This window comes from Labrus mixtus, chromosome 1 (assembly GCF_963584025.1).
Source record: "Labrus mixtus chromosome 1, fLabMix1.1, whole genome shotgun sequence".
NCBI lineage: Eukaryota > Metazoa > Chordata > Actinopteri > Labriformes > Labridae > Labrus > Labrus mixtus.
In genome coordinates this window covers 20,840,091-20,854,577 of record NC_083612.1, presented here as the reverse complement: position 1 = coordinate 20,854,577, position 14,487 = coordinate 20,840,091, and the positions used below count along the sequence as shown (strand labels likewise).

General features: G+C 39.1%; 1 protein-coding gene and 1 long non-coding RNA gene across 2 annotated transcripts; one reads left to right on the top strand and one right to left on the bottom strand.

Annotated features, from left to right (window-relative positions):
- The first annotated feature begins 1,613 nt into the window (after positions 1 to 1,613).
- On the top strand, positions 1,614 to 2,724 carry LOC132974065 (uncharacterized). The gene is made up of 3 exons (XR_009673094.1): positions 1,614 to 1,789; positions 1,903 to 1,975; positions 2,156 to 2,724. It is a non-coding gene; the product is annotated as an uncharacterized LOC132974065 (long non-coding RNA).
- Positions 2,413 to 13,219, bottom strand: LOC132974056 (AMP deaminase 3-like). The gene is made up of 15 exons (XM_061037854.1): positions 12,927 to 13,219; positions 8,639 to 8,861; positions 8,373 to 8,547; positions 7,736 to 7,901; positions 7,428 to 7,647; positions 7,162 to 7,291; positions 6,788 to 6,982; positions 6,438 to 6,569; positions 6,193 to 6,356; positions 5,968 to 6,094; positions 5,208 to 5,371; positions 4,922 to 5,042; positions 3,659 to 3,832; positions 3,411 to 3,521; positions 2,413 to 3,293 (listed from the first exon to the last, which is right to left on the bottom strand). The coding sequence occupies exons 1-15, from the start codon at positions 13,144 to 13,146 to the stop codon at positions 3,117 to 3,119; spliced, it is 2,499 nt and encodes an 832-aa protein (XP_060893837.1). The 5' UTR covers positions 13,147 to 13,219; the 3' UTR covers positions 2,413 to 3,116.
- Between the last annotated feature and the right edge of the window lie 1,268 nt (positions 13,220 to 14,487).

Sequence of the window (14,487 nt, the reverse complement as noted above, 5' to 3'; positions counted from 1 at the left end):
ATGAGTGTATTATTTGACTCAAAAATAAAATTATGATTAATTTATCTAATTTGAATTTTAGTTTTCAACTTTAAAAATGCACATTCTTGACTAAATTAAAATGAGGAAGAAAATGACATTTGCTTTATCATTTTCAAAAAATGCCCCGCTTAATCTGTATCATAATTCAAATGAAAAAGCTAATTTTAAAATGAAAATGCAGTAACAGAAACATGTTTTAATTTTCAGAATATAGGTGCATTATTTGACCTATATTTAAAATGAATATTCAGTCATCCAGTTTGCATTATACTTTTACTCTGCTCGGCTTTTCGTTTTCAAACTTGCCGTGCTAAAAAGTGATCATAATTCAAACTCGAAAACGAATTGGCGCAGGAAAGTGACGTCAGACTCCAGCTCCCACGCAGGTGAACGTAATATTTACAGTCTATGAGGGGAGTGAGCAGAACGCGCAGTACGATGGGTGGCGAGGTGAATCTTTAACACTAGGGCAGACTTTAGTTCACACTGTGATACAGGTGGTGATCGGAGTGTTTTTTTCAGTGCACACTGAACTTTCAGCGAGCATGACGCAGCAGCTTTATAACCAGAGCTGAGAAAGTCTCACACGTGACACCATGCCCACTATCTCTGACCGTGAGAGTCACTCAGCATCTGCACGCTGTGAAATTCACACATACGTGTCCTAAAACCGGTTTATTGATAGATTATAGATCACTCTCTTCTCTGCTTAACTTAATTACATTAAAAAAAGATTATCGATTGAATTTTCTGTTTCAAATAATCTCTCCAGCTCTGTGCACAAAGTGTCTCATCCTCTGTGCGTAATGGCACACACTCTCCCTCTCGACCGACTGTATGAGCTCTCTCTCCCTTTCAGAGGTTGTTTTGTAGTTATTAAAAGAATAATCAACTACAAGGCCAAAACTGAATCAAAATCAGGGCAACATCTAGTTTGGAGCTTGTAACAGCGTTAAAGATTCACCCCGCCACCCATCGTAGTGCGCGTTCTGCCCGCTCGCCTCATAGACTGTAAATATTACGTTCACCTGCCTGAGAGCTGGAGTCTGACGTCACTTTCCTGCGTCGTCCACTTTGCCAATTCGTTTTCGAGTTGGTTTGAATTATGATCACTTTTTAGCACGGCAAGTTTGAAAACGAAAAGCCAAAGACCTTTTCGTTTTCATTTGAATGATGTCATACAATATGCATACATAGAGAGTAAAAGTATAATGCAAACTGGATGACTGAATATTCATTTTAAATATAGGTCAAATAATGCACCTATAATCTGAAAATTAAAACATGTTTCTTTTACTGTATTTTCATTTTAAAATTAGCTTTTTCATTTGAATTATGATACAGATTAAGCGGGGCATTTTTTGAAAATGATAAAGCAAATGCCATTTTCTTCCTCATTTTAATTTAGTCAAAGAATGTGCATTTTTAAAGTTGAAAACTAAAATTAAAATTAGATGAATTAATCATCATTTTATTTTTGAGTCAAATAATTCACTCGTATTCTGAAAATTAAAAAGAATCTCTGTTAATGCATTTGAATTTTCAAATTAGCTTTATCATTTGAATTCTGATCACTAATCGCTTCCATAAGATGCAGCCATAGAATTGAGGGATACAACAACTGATAGCAGTTCAAGGTACTCCACACAGACCCTGCTCTCTTTGTCCTCCTCCACCTCTCCTCCTTCTTCCTCCTCTACTCCTGAAACCTCCGAAAGTGAGGAGAAACCAGTCCTGTTTGTCGGCAGGGCACAAGGCTCCTCTGGGGGTATGAGGTTTTTTTTTTATAACAGGATCAATAATCAACAAATTAAAAAATATTTTTCATGTGACCTTTTTTTGTACGACTGAAGTCTTCATGAATTGTATGTTTTGTTTTAGGAAAGGCTATTCTCATCATCACAACTTGTGCCCTTTTCCTGATTGCAGTAATCATCCTGGCATACTTAAAACTGTAAGTGAATTTCCATATAAGAAAACAACTCAAAATAAAACAGTCTAGAAGCTGATAGTTTAATATACAAATGATGCATATTGTGCTTTATTGATGCATACTGAAGCATATTTCTCCTTTTTGTTCTCTGGTTCAACTATCGAAGCTTAACAAGATTTGTCCTTTGTGTTTGTAAAAAAGGCGGAACAGTCACACTGACGTGAAGCAGCAGCCGGAAGAATACATTGAGACCGAGGAGTGCACGAGTGTGAAGGTTATAAAGGAAACACAGACAGCTGCTCAGGAAGATGAGAGGATAGAAGTGGACGACGATACAAGTTAAACATTCTTCCAATATGAGGTTCTACAGATACAATCTACAGAGAAGTTGTGATTAGTATTCATTTTAAGAAAGAAGGTGTGCCTTTTGTTGTGTCTTGAAAGCAATGTAACATAAGGGTGGTAAAGTACATTTATTTTTGTATATTACATGTTTTTTTTTAAATAATATTTTCAGTTACATGATGCAATTTGGCCACTAGATGGCAGTGTTGGCGATACAATCTTTGTAAGGACGGAATACTTTTTTACTGACACCATTTGCTGCTTTGTTTAGTGTAAATACAATGGGGTTTTTTTCAATTTAAAATACTTTTGTAAAAGGCACGTTTCATCACGAACATAGAATTCTCCCAGATCACTAAAGAAATGGACGTATGTAGCCATAACTCACTAAAACCTCATTAAAACAAGCTATTTTATGGAGAAACGCTATATTAATTTCTTATTAGAACTGTCTGACTTAACATTGTGCATAACTTTGTCAACCATGTGTTCATATGTCTGATGTAAGTGACTGAAAACCTCATGTTTTTTAACGGACTCCTTACCGATGGAGTGTAATGTACAGCTGTGAATAAATAAAGAGTTTCTGTAATAAGCCTGACTTGACACATACAGTCAGTAATCTTTGTGTGAGAAAGTGACAGCAGTCATCAAGGTCTTCACTCCATGAAACTTGCCTGTTATCAGCTTGTTAACAGCTTAAAACGACATTCACATTGTTGATGAATCATATAATCATCATAGCATTTCAAAATTAAGCTTAACGGTGATTACCGAGATCTCAGCTTGCCTGGATTCTGATAAAAGACGATCCACTTTATTCATAGATTGAACCCATGGCTTCAGACTTCACTGCATCCACTATAAAGCTAAGTTCATTACACAGCGTCTCATGCCTGTAGGCCATGCGGATCTGTGCCACATTGGTCCGACAGATATCGTTCCCTTCAGGTCCGTCTTTGAGATAGTTTACACCGAGGAAGTGTTTCTTGTCCTGTTAAAAAAAACAACAGAGCATACAGACGGATGAGAACAAATGGGATGGAGATTTTTTGCCATTCCTAGCACGGCCGAGTAAAAGTTACAAGGAGAGGAGAGAGTTTCTCTGTACCTGATGAGACAGTCCGCTTTGCAGCACGCTGTTCCTGGCTATTTCACACACATCACAGGTGCTGAGCTTCCAGAGCTGAGCTGCGATGGCATACTCTTCCATTAATGGTTCCTAGAACAAGGACACACAAACAATTGACCATTTCTATTAATAAGTATGTTTAGTGTGATTGTTCTGAATGATTCTGATGTACTGATGAAGTGCCTCATAGAAACAGTATTTAACCTGTATATTTCCTGTGCGTTTACCTTGGTGTAGTGGAATTGCATGGGATCATCTGTGGACAGAGACACACACAGGCCTTTGTGTAGGAACTCTCTGAGAGGATTTTTGGAGTACTCCAGAAACAGACTGTTGTTGCTGAGTGGTGACATTGCAATCGGAACCTGGGCCAGGTAGTACAGGTACTGCAGCACAGGACTCTGAGAGAAAGATGGAAAAAAAAAAAAACATATTTTACAGCCAGACAAACGCATACAGCATGCAGATGTTGAAAAAAGTTCTGCTTCTTGATGTCCAAGCTTCCTTATGTCACGTTCTATCTAAATATATAAGTGAGTCATCTTCTAGTAATCTTTGTAGTGAGCTGTGTTTATTCTGCAGCTCCACCTGGTGGCACACAGGGACTTACAAGTACTACATTGTTAAAACTAAAACATAACATTTTGTTTGAGTTTCAAATAATGAACACAATCTGATCCAATATTATAATTTGTAAACCTTGACTGACGTCCTAACTTACAACCAGAAACTTGTGAAATAAAAATACCCTTCTATATTATTGAACAAAATCACTAAAAAACTAATTATCTTTGCAGTTTGGGTTGTAGATCGATATCAGCGAGTCATTGCTATTGTTTTTCTTCAGAGCACGCCTTCTCCCCTGTTTCTGAAGCATACTGTCAAATATCTAGAAACTAAAAACATCCAATCTCTCCTCTCTCACCTACAGCTCAAACTGTTCCCTGATAAAGTCATTTCATTGTTGATAATGTAGTTATTGTCCCAAAGTTAAAGTATTATAGAAACTAATCCTTTACTGAGTTTCACATTTTTGGTTGCTGTAATGTATTTTCAAAAAGAACAAAGCATGAGAGAATCAAATAACTGATCTGTAGCATGCAAAGCAGCAGTTATGTTACTCCTTGTCTGCTCTGGTGTGTTTTCGGACCAAACAGTTCTGCTGACTTTTTGAAGAGGATCTCTCCACTAGGAAGTTCCCTGATAACTACACACCATAGGAACTTTTTTTCTGTCTGCATTCACACCGCCATGGTATCTACACTGAAGTAGGAGCTAAAAAGGTTCCTCTCCGGGTTCTATGACCGGAGATAGTTCATAGTTCCTGCGCATGAATAAAGAAGGAGGAGAGTTTTAACAGTTCCCAGAGCTATGAGGAAGTTCCTGCGGTGTGAAAATGCCTTTAGATTCTGTAGAAAGTATCTGAATCCCGAACCTTTATCATTTTAAAATAAGGATCAAACATGGCAGCTTTAGCAAGTCTGAAGTACCTTTTTCAAGTTGAGTCCATGTGAGATGTTGTCAGATGTCAGGAAGGCAGAGACTAAATGTGTGATTGAGCCCGCTTCTCCACAGTGGGGACGGAACTGGAAGGTGCTCAATCCACGCTCTCTGAAGAGGATAGGAAAGAACAGAATGAAGAAGTCAGTAAACATGTCAATATTTAATATGTATTCTCATTAGCTGTGAGAGTTCAGAACAAGAAAGGTTTAAGCAAAGCAATGTCCTTTAATAATAGTGCATGTTGTGACCCATCAGGAAGGCTGCAGGTCTTACTTCCTGAGGTTGTTGAGGACCATGATGTTTGCGTACATGTGGAAGATGTAGTAACTGTATGGAGGGTTCTCATCTGCAGTCCACTGCTCTGGCTTTGGGCTCCTGAAGGAGAACATGTGATCGCTGTGTTTGGACTCGTCGTCCACACTGTCAAAACCTGACACCTGCACACACAAGCATTATTTACCACTGTGATGGAAGAACTATTTTTTGCATGAACTACAAGGTTAATAAGCACACTAGTTATAGAATTTTACTCCAAATGGTTATGTTTTGTTTAAAGGCTTTATATGCAATTTTTCACACTTAAATATAATAGAAATCAAGTATATCCTCTGAAAATAACTCTGTGAGTCATGACTGTCTACAATAGGTGTAACACCCGAGTCCCGCTGTCTGTGATGTTTTCCGAGTTTTCCGAGTCTTATCTTCAGTTTGTTCACATCGCCCGGACGGCCGGCTGGCTCATCCCCTCACGTATAAAAGTTGTTTAATTGAGGGACTAGAGAAAAGAAGAATAACATACTGTACTGCTTAATTTAATGTCACGAAAGCGTTTTTAGATCACGCTCATTTCAGGTAAATTTACATGCAGTGTGAAGATACGAACATAATAAAGATCGCTAGCATTAGCATGCTAACACAACAATGCAGTGAGAGTTGTTTTGGTTTCATGCTGGTGCTCAAGGGCGACATCTGGATCAAAAAAATCGCATATAAAGCCTTTACGTAAGATGAAACCTAAAATAATCAATCTTACATATTTTAGGAAGACATGGAGTTCTTTGTGTTTCTGGGGATTGACCGTTGCCTCAAACAGAGGGAGGAAAATGTTCTCCAGCATCTTGGCAAAATTATGAACCAGCTTCTTGGACTTGAAAATATCACTGAAACCCATAAAAAAAATTAGATTCAAACAAAAATTCTGAGATGTATAATTCTGGAAAATAAAAAAGTGAATAGTTGTTTAGTTAGTCAGACTCACTATATTCTGGGCACTTGGATAATCCACCTCATATTTGGTGAGTGGACTTTCTGATGAATAAACCACTTAGACAGACTGTCCCATTCCTCAGGAGAGCGCCCATAGATGGAGAGACGTGGCTCTGCATGCTGATACTTACTCTCCTCCAGGTCATGGGAAACTTCCTGTAAATGGAAGAAGAAGAATGTGGTAAACTGTCCCTGCATCAGCTCTGACTTCAAATGTGAGATTACCTAGTACTCTACCTTTATGATGCTGGCAAAGTACTCTCCATTGATGAGGTTATCTGTCTTCAGGAAGATCTCTCGAAGTTCACTCGCTCCCACTGGGTTATACTTGGAATTAAATTTATCAAACCGGTGGAAGGTTTGTCTCCCCTGTAGAGATTAATCACAGAATGGTCAGTAAAAAGAAATAAAACTGATCGAAATGCTATTTACCTGCACTGACAGTGAAATTAATTGGTGTTAAGGGGCAGAGACAGCAACAGTAACAGAGTATTTTATTGCATGACATTTTTATATAATCTCAGTTCTGAAAAAACTCTTTTTTAAAAACACTGATTAAATGTGGTGGCATTTTCTACTGTACTTACAGCATGCACATCCAGAGAGTCCACGGTGAGGTCATAGGGATCCTTATTGATGCTGTGGAAAACCTGCTGCAGGGTCATCTTTTGTCCCACCTTTTCCAACACCACGCGGTCAGAATCGGTCTCGTATGTTTTCTGGATGAAGGTCAGCAGGTGTTTCTGAGACATGCAGGCTGCTGCATGAATGTGTGTGTCCACCTGAGGGGAAGAAACCATGTCTATGTAACATAGACTAGACAACTGAGTGTTAAAACACACACACACCTAGTTTTTCTATATCTTTATTTTGTGAAAAAGTATTCAACTTAATGGAGAAAAAATTAAAATAAAAAATGATATTAAAGGGCTTTAAATAGGCACCATTTTTGATATCTGACCTTTCTAACATTGTAGAAATCTCTGTGAGGCACACTCTTCAGCTCCTTTAGCTCAGCCATCTCATTTAGCATCTCATGGAGGTAGAACTTTGAACTTAAGAAGTTTAGTCGTCTATGACAGTAGGTCTTCCTGAAGAATCAGAGTGGACCTCAGTTTTAACATGTGTAATTAGGTGCCACGTAATAGGCATGAACTGGATTGACAGGGAAGCATTGTTTATTCAACCATCATATCTGTGTAGTGCTCTTTTGTTTTGGCAACTTACGTGGGTCCGTCTGCGATCATTGACAGCACGTGACTAAGGTCTATAGCAAAGGTCTCCAAGTCTGGGTAAGGAAGGTCATGTGGTTTGTTTTCTTCCAGAGCCTCAACACTGTCATACACGCACACTATCCCGTCCTTCATCTTCAGCTCGTAGTTCAGGTTCTCAGGGATGTTCTCCATGCTGTAGGGATCCTCTCCATGTTTTGGATGAGGGCACATATCTTTAGGACAAAACAGTGTTCTGTTACTACCTTATGAACCAGAATAAACCCAAAGAGTGTGCAGCTCTTATAACAGTACAATGCAAACCTGGCATAACTTCATCATCTTCGCTCCATCTCGTGTTCACGGCACTGCGCAGGAACTGAGCCGTCGTTCTGCAGAATCTGTGATAGGCTAGCTTTGAGTATTTCTCCCGAATAAGTAGAGCTTTAAACAGACTTTTGGCTGCCTGCTCATAGTCCTCCACTGTGATCTGAATGGAGAATGGACATGACATTAAAACAATATTCTTTTAAAATGAAAATTATACAACTGGTACAGTAAAACACACAAAAGGCAAAGCTCTGAAATAATTCATTTTCTCTGCCCGTGATGGTCAGGCTTTAGTTCAGTAATAAAGTGTGCTTTGCAGCCCCCTATTGGGTCCTCGAGGTACTGTTGGTGGGCCACAACAAGTCAGTTACAACAAATAGTTTCAGGTTTTGATTTTGCAATATTCAATAAGCACATGTTTCCTTGTGTACACAATTGTTTATATTAGAACCATAATACAAGAAATACATTCACATGCATTTATATATGATTTGTGATCAACACTAAAGTGCAAAAACAAATAAAAAAATGATTTCATTTGTTTATTATAAATGATGTCCAGCGGCCCACCATCAGGCCGTGATCAGATCAGTCTGTTGCATTCTTGTTGTAATTAGTCTGTTGTACTTACTCCAGCACAGTAATCACCACTGATTGTGACCCTCTGGTAATCAGGACAGTTTTCTGGCAATGAGGAGCAGGTGGAGCTGGGGGACATAAATGGTGTCACTGACCGCGTCCAGTCTGTATTCACTGGGATCTGCAGGTACATTGACTGCGATCGAATCATCTTCAAACTTTTCCTTCTGCAAGATTTGCAATAAGATTAGTGTATGCACACATACCTTTCCCGCAAGTCCCAAAACAATCATTTTAAAGTTCTTGAGGGGGGCATACCTCTTGGTGCTCTCCTCTGACTGCTGCTCTGCCAGCTCCTTAAGCAGTTCATGATCCTTTGCTTGTTGGAGGCCGATCGGGCAGTCCTCTGGCACTGTGAACATCGACAAGGCATCCTTGTTGTCTTCTTCTTTAAGCGCTGATGCATATACTTTCTCTGCTCGAAGCTGTGTCTCCTTCTCCTTCTCACTCAGAGTAACTTTTGGGAATTGCCGAGGCATGTCTGCAGGAAGGTAGAAGAAATAGGGCTGGTGGCAGTGAATGTAATCAAAGCATAGAGAGAAGCTCCTTCTTATGAGAACTCTGCTTGTTTTGACCAGTTTGTGCTGTTTGGTAAACAGTGAGCAGATGTGTGTGGGGCCCCATTTTGCGCAAGGGGACGCATTCTCTGCAAATGCGCAAAGGATGCGCATCGCTGCCGTGAGGCGCGCGTAGAGCACGAAGTCAAGCCCGAAGCAGGAGAGGAAAAAAAAGAGACGAGTAATGTGACACCGTGGACCAATCAGCGGTCAGATGCGCAGACAGGCAGTTGGCCTCCAAACAAAAGCAAAAGAAAGAGAAAGTCAAAACAAGAGGAGGCTCGTGCTTCACTTGAAGGTATGTTGTTGAAATAAAAAAGAAAAACTTTGTGGCATAAACACCCCAGCTGCTAGCCTGCTAATCATTTATATAAATAAAGTTATTATTATTATGAGACAGAAGAGAGGATCATTCTGTCTAGATGTGGACTGGAGATTAAATTTTCCAGCGGCCCTGATTATCATTTATTGAATGTCTTGTTAACTGCATATACATTCACCTCTGTTGAAAAAGGAGTGGTTAATTGACCAGTTGGTGGTCACATGTTGGCTCAGGTTTGTAGCCTATCAATCTATGCTATCAATAGAAGTTTTGGGCTATATTAATGGAGGTAAAATGTTGCCATCTCTTGGTGAATTTAATTCATAACAGACATATAAGATTAGATAAAATAAGATAAATTAAGGTAATATTTTATTTGACCCACAATGGAGAAATGTAAAGCGTTGCAGCAGCAAACAGCAGTGTAGGAATATAGAACCTAAGTATAAAAATAAGTATATAAAAATATTTAAATATAGAAATGTCATCAAATCATAATGAATATTATTATTAGTTGTAGTCGTATTTGCATTAATTGCATTTTAATCTTTGTGAGGCTTGTATTTACATTAATTTCATTGTGTAATTTACCATTAAGACCAAAACAAATCTTAATAATCTGCTTGTATGATGGATTTCTTGTCATAACGGGGTCAATGCTGAAGTTTGTTACTAAGGGTGACACGGAGCCAGCGCCCAGTACGTCACAAGGGCCATCAAGCACCATGTCAACAGGTATGTCACTTAATGATGATGGTTTCGATATCATTGATATCATTGATGATGATGAGCTCTCAAGAACTGCAGTCAATGTTGTGCTTTGCCTCTGGTCACTTCCTGTCAGCACCTGTGTGTCCAATCAGACTCAAAGCTGATCGTTTGCTCTTACTGACATTGTTCCCTTTTTTCTAGATCCTTGCTTGTGTTGTTCTTACTCTCTGATGTACGTCGCTTTGGATAAAAGCGTCTGCTAAGTGAATTGTAGAATTGTAGGTACAAATGCAGCAGCACCCAGCACGTCACCAGGGCCATCAAGCAACATCTCTTCAGCTACAGATGCTACTATCACTACTCCAAGTGCACAACCAGTTGATCCTGCTCTGTGGCCAGCACACCTATCAGACGTCGATCGGGTTAAATTTGTGCGCCGAGGGCCTTTTAAGGCACAGCAGCTGTCATATGATGACCTCATTGATGACTTTGCATCAAATGCAGACGTGTGCATCTGTAAAAGACTTGTTCCATTGTTGATAGAGGCTGCTCATTTGATTTGTTCCTACTAATAAAGGTTGTAAACCTAAATGGCATTTCGTGATACAGTCATTTTGTACCCTACGCAAAATAAAATTCTGCGTAGGGCCCCAATTTGGCCAGGGGCGGCCCTGTGTGTGAGGGTTGGTTTTGGGACATTCAAGAACAGCTGCACAGTATCACCGCCCGCAGAGCACTGTGTGAAGTGTTCCCTTTGGCTCAACAATATGTTCAAATGCTTTAGTTGCTCTTGTCTTGCAAGATCACCTTTATATGTGTTGTCACAAACTTGAGATTTTCAGGGTTGCATTGTAATGTAACCATGTTACGTCAGTCTAAACCAGTTAGCATCCCTTCACAACCCATCTTACTGTGTATATCCGTATTTAAAACATTAGCTTTGTTAACGTCCATATTTATCTTTTATTTCATCATCATTTCCTGTTTACTGCATTTCTTTTTACATTATTTGCTATACTTCTCTCTTTAACAAATGAGTTCTAAAACCAAAAGTTGTATTATTATCAGCTTATGCCAGCAGTGCCATAGACACTAACATGAAAACTATAATGTGTGTTATTTATTTACCACTGTATTTTTATCTGTATTCATGACACCTTTAGAGGTGAACATTCTTTCAAACTGATTTAGAAACACAATCTTTTTAGAACAGATTAAATCTGGATGTGCTACATCTGTTTACAGTCACTCTCCTTGTTAAAGTACAGGAGCTATGTTTGTGTCTGCGGGTAGATAACCTGGCTGAACTGACAGTGTCATGTTGATATCTGTAGAAGTAAAGAGTCTGCTTATCAGGGTACTACAGCAATAACAGAGAAAGGCCATGATGCATAATGTGATACAGTTTTAGCCACTTTTAAACCCTGCCAGGATGCTTCAAGGAATATTATCATTCCAGACACACAACACTATCCTGACATCAGCTGTGTGTGTATCACTGCTTAAAGGCTCTTAAAGCGGTATTGATCTGAAATAATGGCCTTATTAATTATTTAGTCTAATGCCACCAGTGATTTAATCTCTGACACAAAAACATTCACGTCTTCTTCGTAAACTACTGTTTCATCCACACAAATAAACGCACATTAAAGGATGGATATTGTTTTTACCTGTAGCCTATACAGCCTATACAAAACTGGACAGGAAAAGGCTAATAACTAAAAACATCATAATAAAGAGAGGAGACACTCTTGTTGTAAATCCTTAATACATTTTACTACGAAAATAACAATAGCCTAAATAAAAAAAAGTACACTAATCATTCAAAAAAAAAAAACTAACATGAGGATATAAAGTCTCACAAATTCTTAAAGTCAGTCCACAGATAACGTTAGCTCTGGTGAATCTAATCAACTTTTATCTGACTTTGATGACTTAAAGCAACACTTGCCAACTTTACGAGGCCTCCGTTGTAAAGGAACAGTTTGCAGAAAAGTTATTTCTATCACGTTTTATCTTGTTTTGATGTGCCCTGCACTGTTTACAGCCCGAGTAGGGAGTAGAGACGCTATGTGAGATCTGTAACATGGACTTTAATATACAAGTTAAAACAAAGAAGATACATTAATGAGCTCAATCGTCAGAATCTGTAGATTAGCCTTGGTGTAGCAAAATAATTTTCTTCATTGTCTTTTGGAAGTGTAGCTAATTGATTTTATGACTTTGTTCTATTTTAGGATATTTCATTCAGTTTTATTCATTACACCCTGCCATGAATATTTAGGTCATAGAGTCAGAGAAACCTACAGTGGACTAACATTGATGCTGAGCCTCTCAGACTCCTTTGAGTTGTCTGTTTGAAACAGTGAAGTAGAAAATAGCCTATAAGTAACATGATTCCACAGACATTTTGACGATTATTGTTATATCAATGCCTCTCATCAGTTCTGCTCTTACCTTCGGTGCTGCTCATATCCGGGGTAGTTGTAAGGTTCATTGCTAACTTCTGTCTGAATGTTTGTTCAGTCTCAGGCAGGCTATGATTTGAGGGTGACACACACCTACAGTGTTGTTTCTCAGACTGCCTATCTCTCTATTTTCAGGGGGCAGTGTCATCATGTTGACAGAGCTTCTAATCCTGACAATATGTCAAAACTGACTGTCAACAAAGAGAAGGCCACACTCACAAGCAGGCCTATAGTATGCTGTCTAGTATTTATATCTGTGTCTGTCTGTGTGTCCCTCTCAGACACAAACACTCAAGCACTTTGTGGCATAAATGGTGTCACTGATCGCGTCCAGTCTGTATTCACTGGGATCTGCAGGTACATTGACTGCGATCGAATCATCTTCAAACTTTTCCTTCTGCAAGATTTGCAATAAGATTAGTGTATGCACACATACCTTTGCCGCAAGTCCCAAAACAATCATTTTAAAGTTCTTAAGGGGGGCATACCTCTTGGTGCTCTCCTCTGACTGCTGCTCTGCCCGCTCCATAAGCAGTTCATGATCCTTTGCTTGTTGGAGGCCGATCGGGCAGTCCTCTGGCCCTGTGAACATCGACAAGGCATCCTTGTTGTCTTCTTCTTTAAGCGCTGATGCATATACTTTCTCTGCTCAAAGCTGTGCTCCGTCTCCTTCTCACTCAGAGTAACTTTTGGGAATTGCCGAGGCATGTCTACAGGAAGGTAGAAGAAATAGAGCTGGTGGCAGTGAATGTAATCAAAGCATAGAGAGAGGCTCCTTCTTATGAGAACTCTGCTTGTTTTGACCAGTTTGTGCTGTTTGGTAAACAAGCTTATCTGTGTGAGCAGATGTGTGTGGGGCCCCATTTTGCGTAAGGGTATGGAAGCGATTAGTGATCAGAGTTCAAATGATAAAGCTAATTTGAAAATTCAAATGCATTAACAGAAATTATTTTTAACTTTCAGAATATGTGTATTATTTGACTCAAAAATAAAATTATGATTAATTTATCTAATTTGAATTTTAGTTTTCAACTTTAAAAATGCACATTCTTTGACTAAATTAAAATGAGGAAGAAAATGACATTTGCTTTATCATTTTCAAAAAATACCCCGCTTAATCTGTATCATAATTCAAATGAAAAAGCTAATTTTAAAATGAAAATGCAGTAACAGAAACATGTTTTAATTTTCAGAATATAGGTGCATTATTTGACCTATATTTAAAATGAATATTCAGTCATCCAGTTTGCATTATACTTTTACTCTGCTCGGCTTTTCGTTTTCAAACTTGCCGTGCTAAAAAGTGATCATAATTCAAACTCGAAAACGAATTGGCAAAGTGGACGGCTTAGGAAAGTGACGTCAGACTCCAGCTCCCACGCAGGTGAACGTAATATTTACAGTCTATGAGGGGAGTGAGCAGAACGCGCAGCACGATGGGTGGCGAGGTGAATCTTTAACACTAGGGCAGACTTTAGTTCACACTGTGATACAGGTGGTGATCGGAGTGTTTTTTTCAGCGCACACTGAACTTTCAGCGAGCATGACGCAGCAGCTTTATAACCAGAGCTGCCAAGTCTCACGCGTGACACCATGCCCACTATCTCTGACCGTGAGAGTCACTCAGCATCTGCACGCTGTGAAATTCACACAGACGTGTCCTAAGACCAGTTTATTTATAGATTATAGATCACTCTCTTCTCTGCTTAACTTAATTACATTAAAAAAGATTATCGATTGAATTTTCTGTTTCAAATAATCTCTCCAGCTCTGTGCACAAAGTGTCTCTCATCCTCTGTGCGTAATGGCACACACTCTCCCTCTCGACCGACTGTATGAGCTCTCTCTCCCTTTCAGAGGTTGTTTTGTAGTTATTAAAAGAATAATCAACTACAAGGCCAAAACTGAATCAAAATCAGGGCAACATCTAGTTTGGAGCTTGTAACAGCGTTAAAGATTCACCCCGCCACCCATCGTAGTGCGCGTTCTGCCCGCTCGCCTCATAGACTGTAAATATTACGTTCACCTGCCTGAGAGCTGGAGTCTGAC

What these genes read in the sequence shown, in the direction of transcription:
- LOC132974056 (XM_061037854.1), bottom strand. Translation starts at nt 13,146, where the DNA reads ATGCCTCGGCAATTCCCAAAAGTTACTCTGAGTGAGAAGGAGACGGAG. An exon ending in AGATGATGAAGTTATGCCAG is followed by an intron (nt 7,648 to 7,735) that starts GTTTGCATTGTA and finishes TTTGTCCTAAAG; the next exon opens with ATATGTGCCCTCATCCAAAA. An exon ending in ATGGACTCAACTTGAAAAAG is followed by an intron (nt 3,833 to 4,921) that starts GTACTTCAGACT and finishes TCTTTCTCTCAG; the next exon opens with AGTCCTGTGCTGCAGTACCT.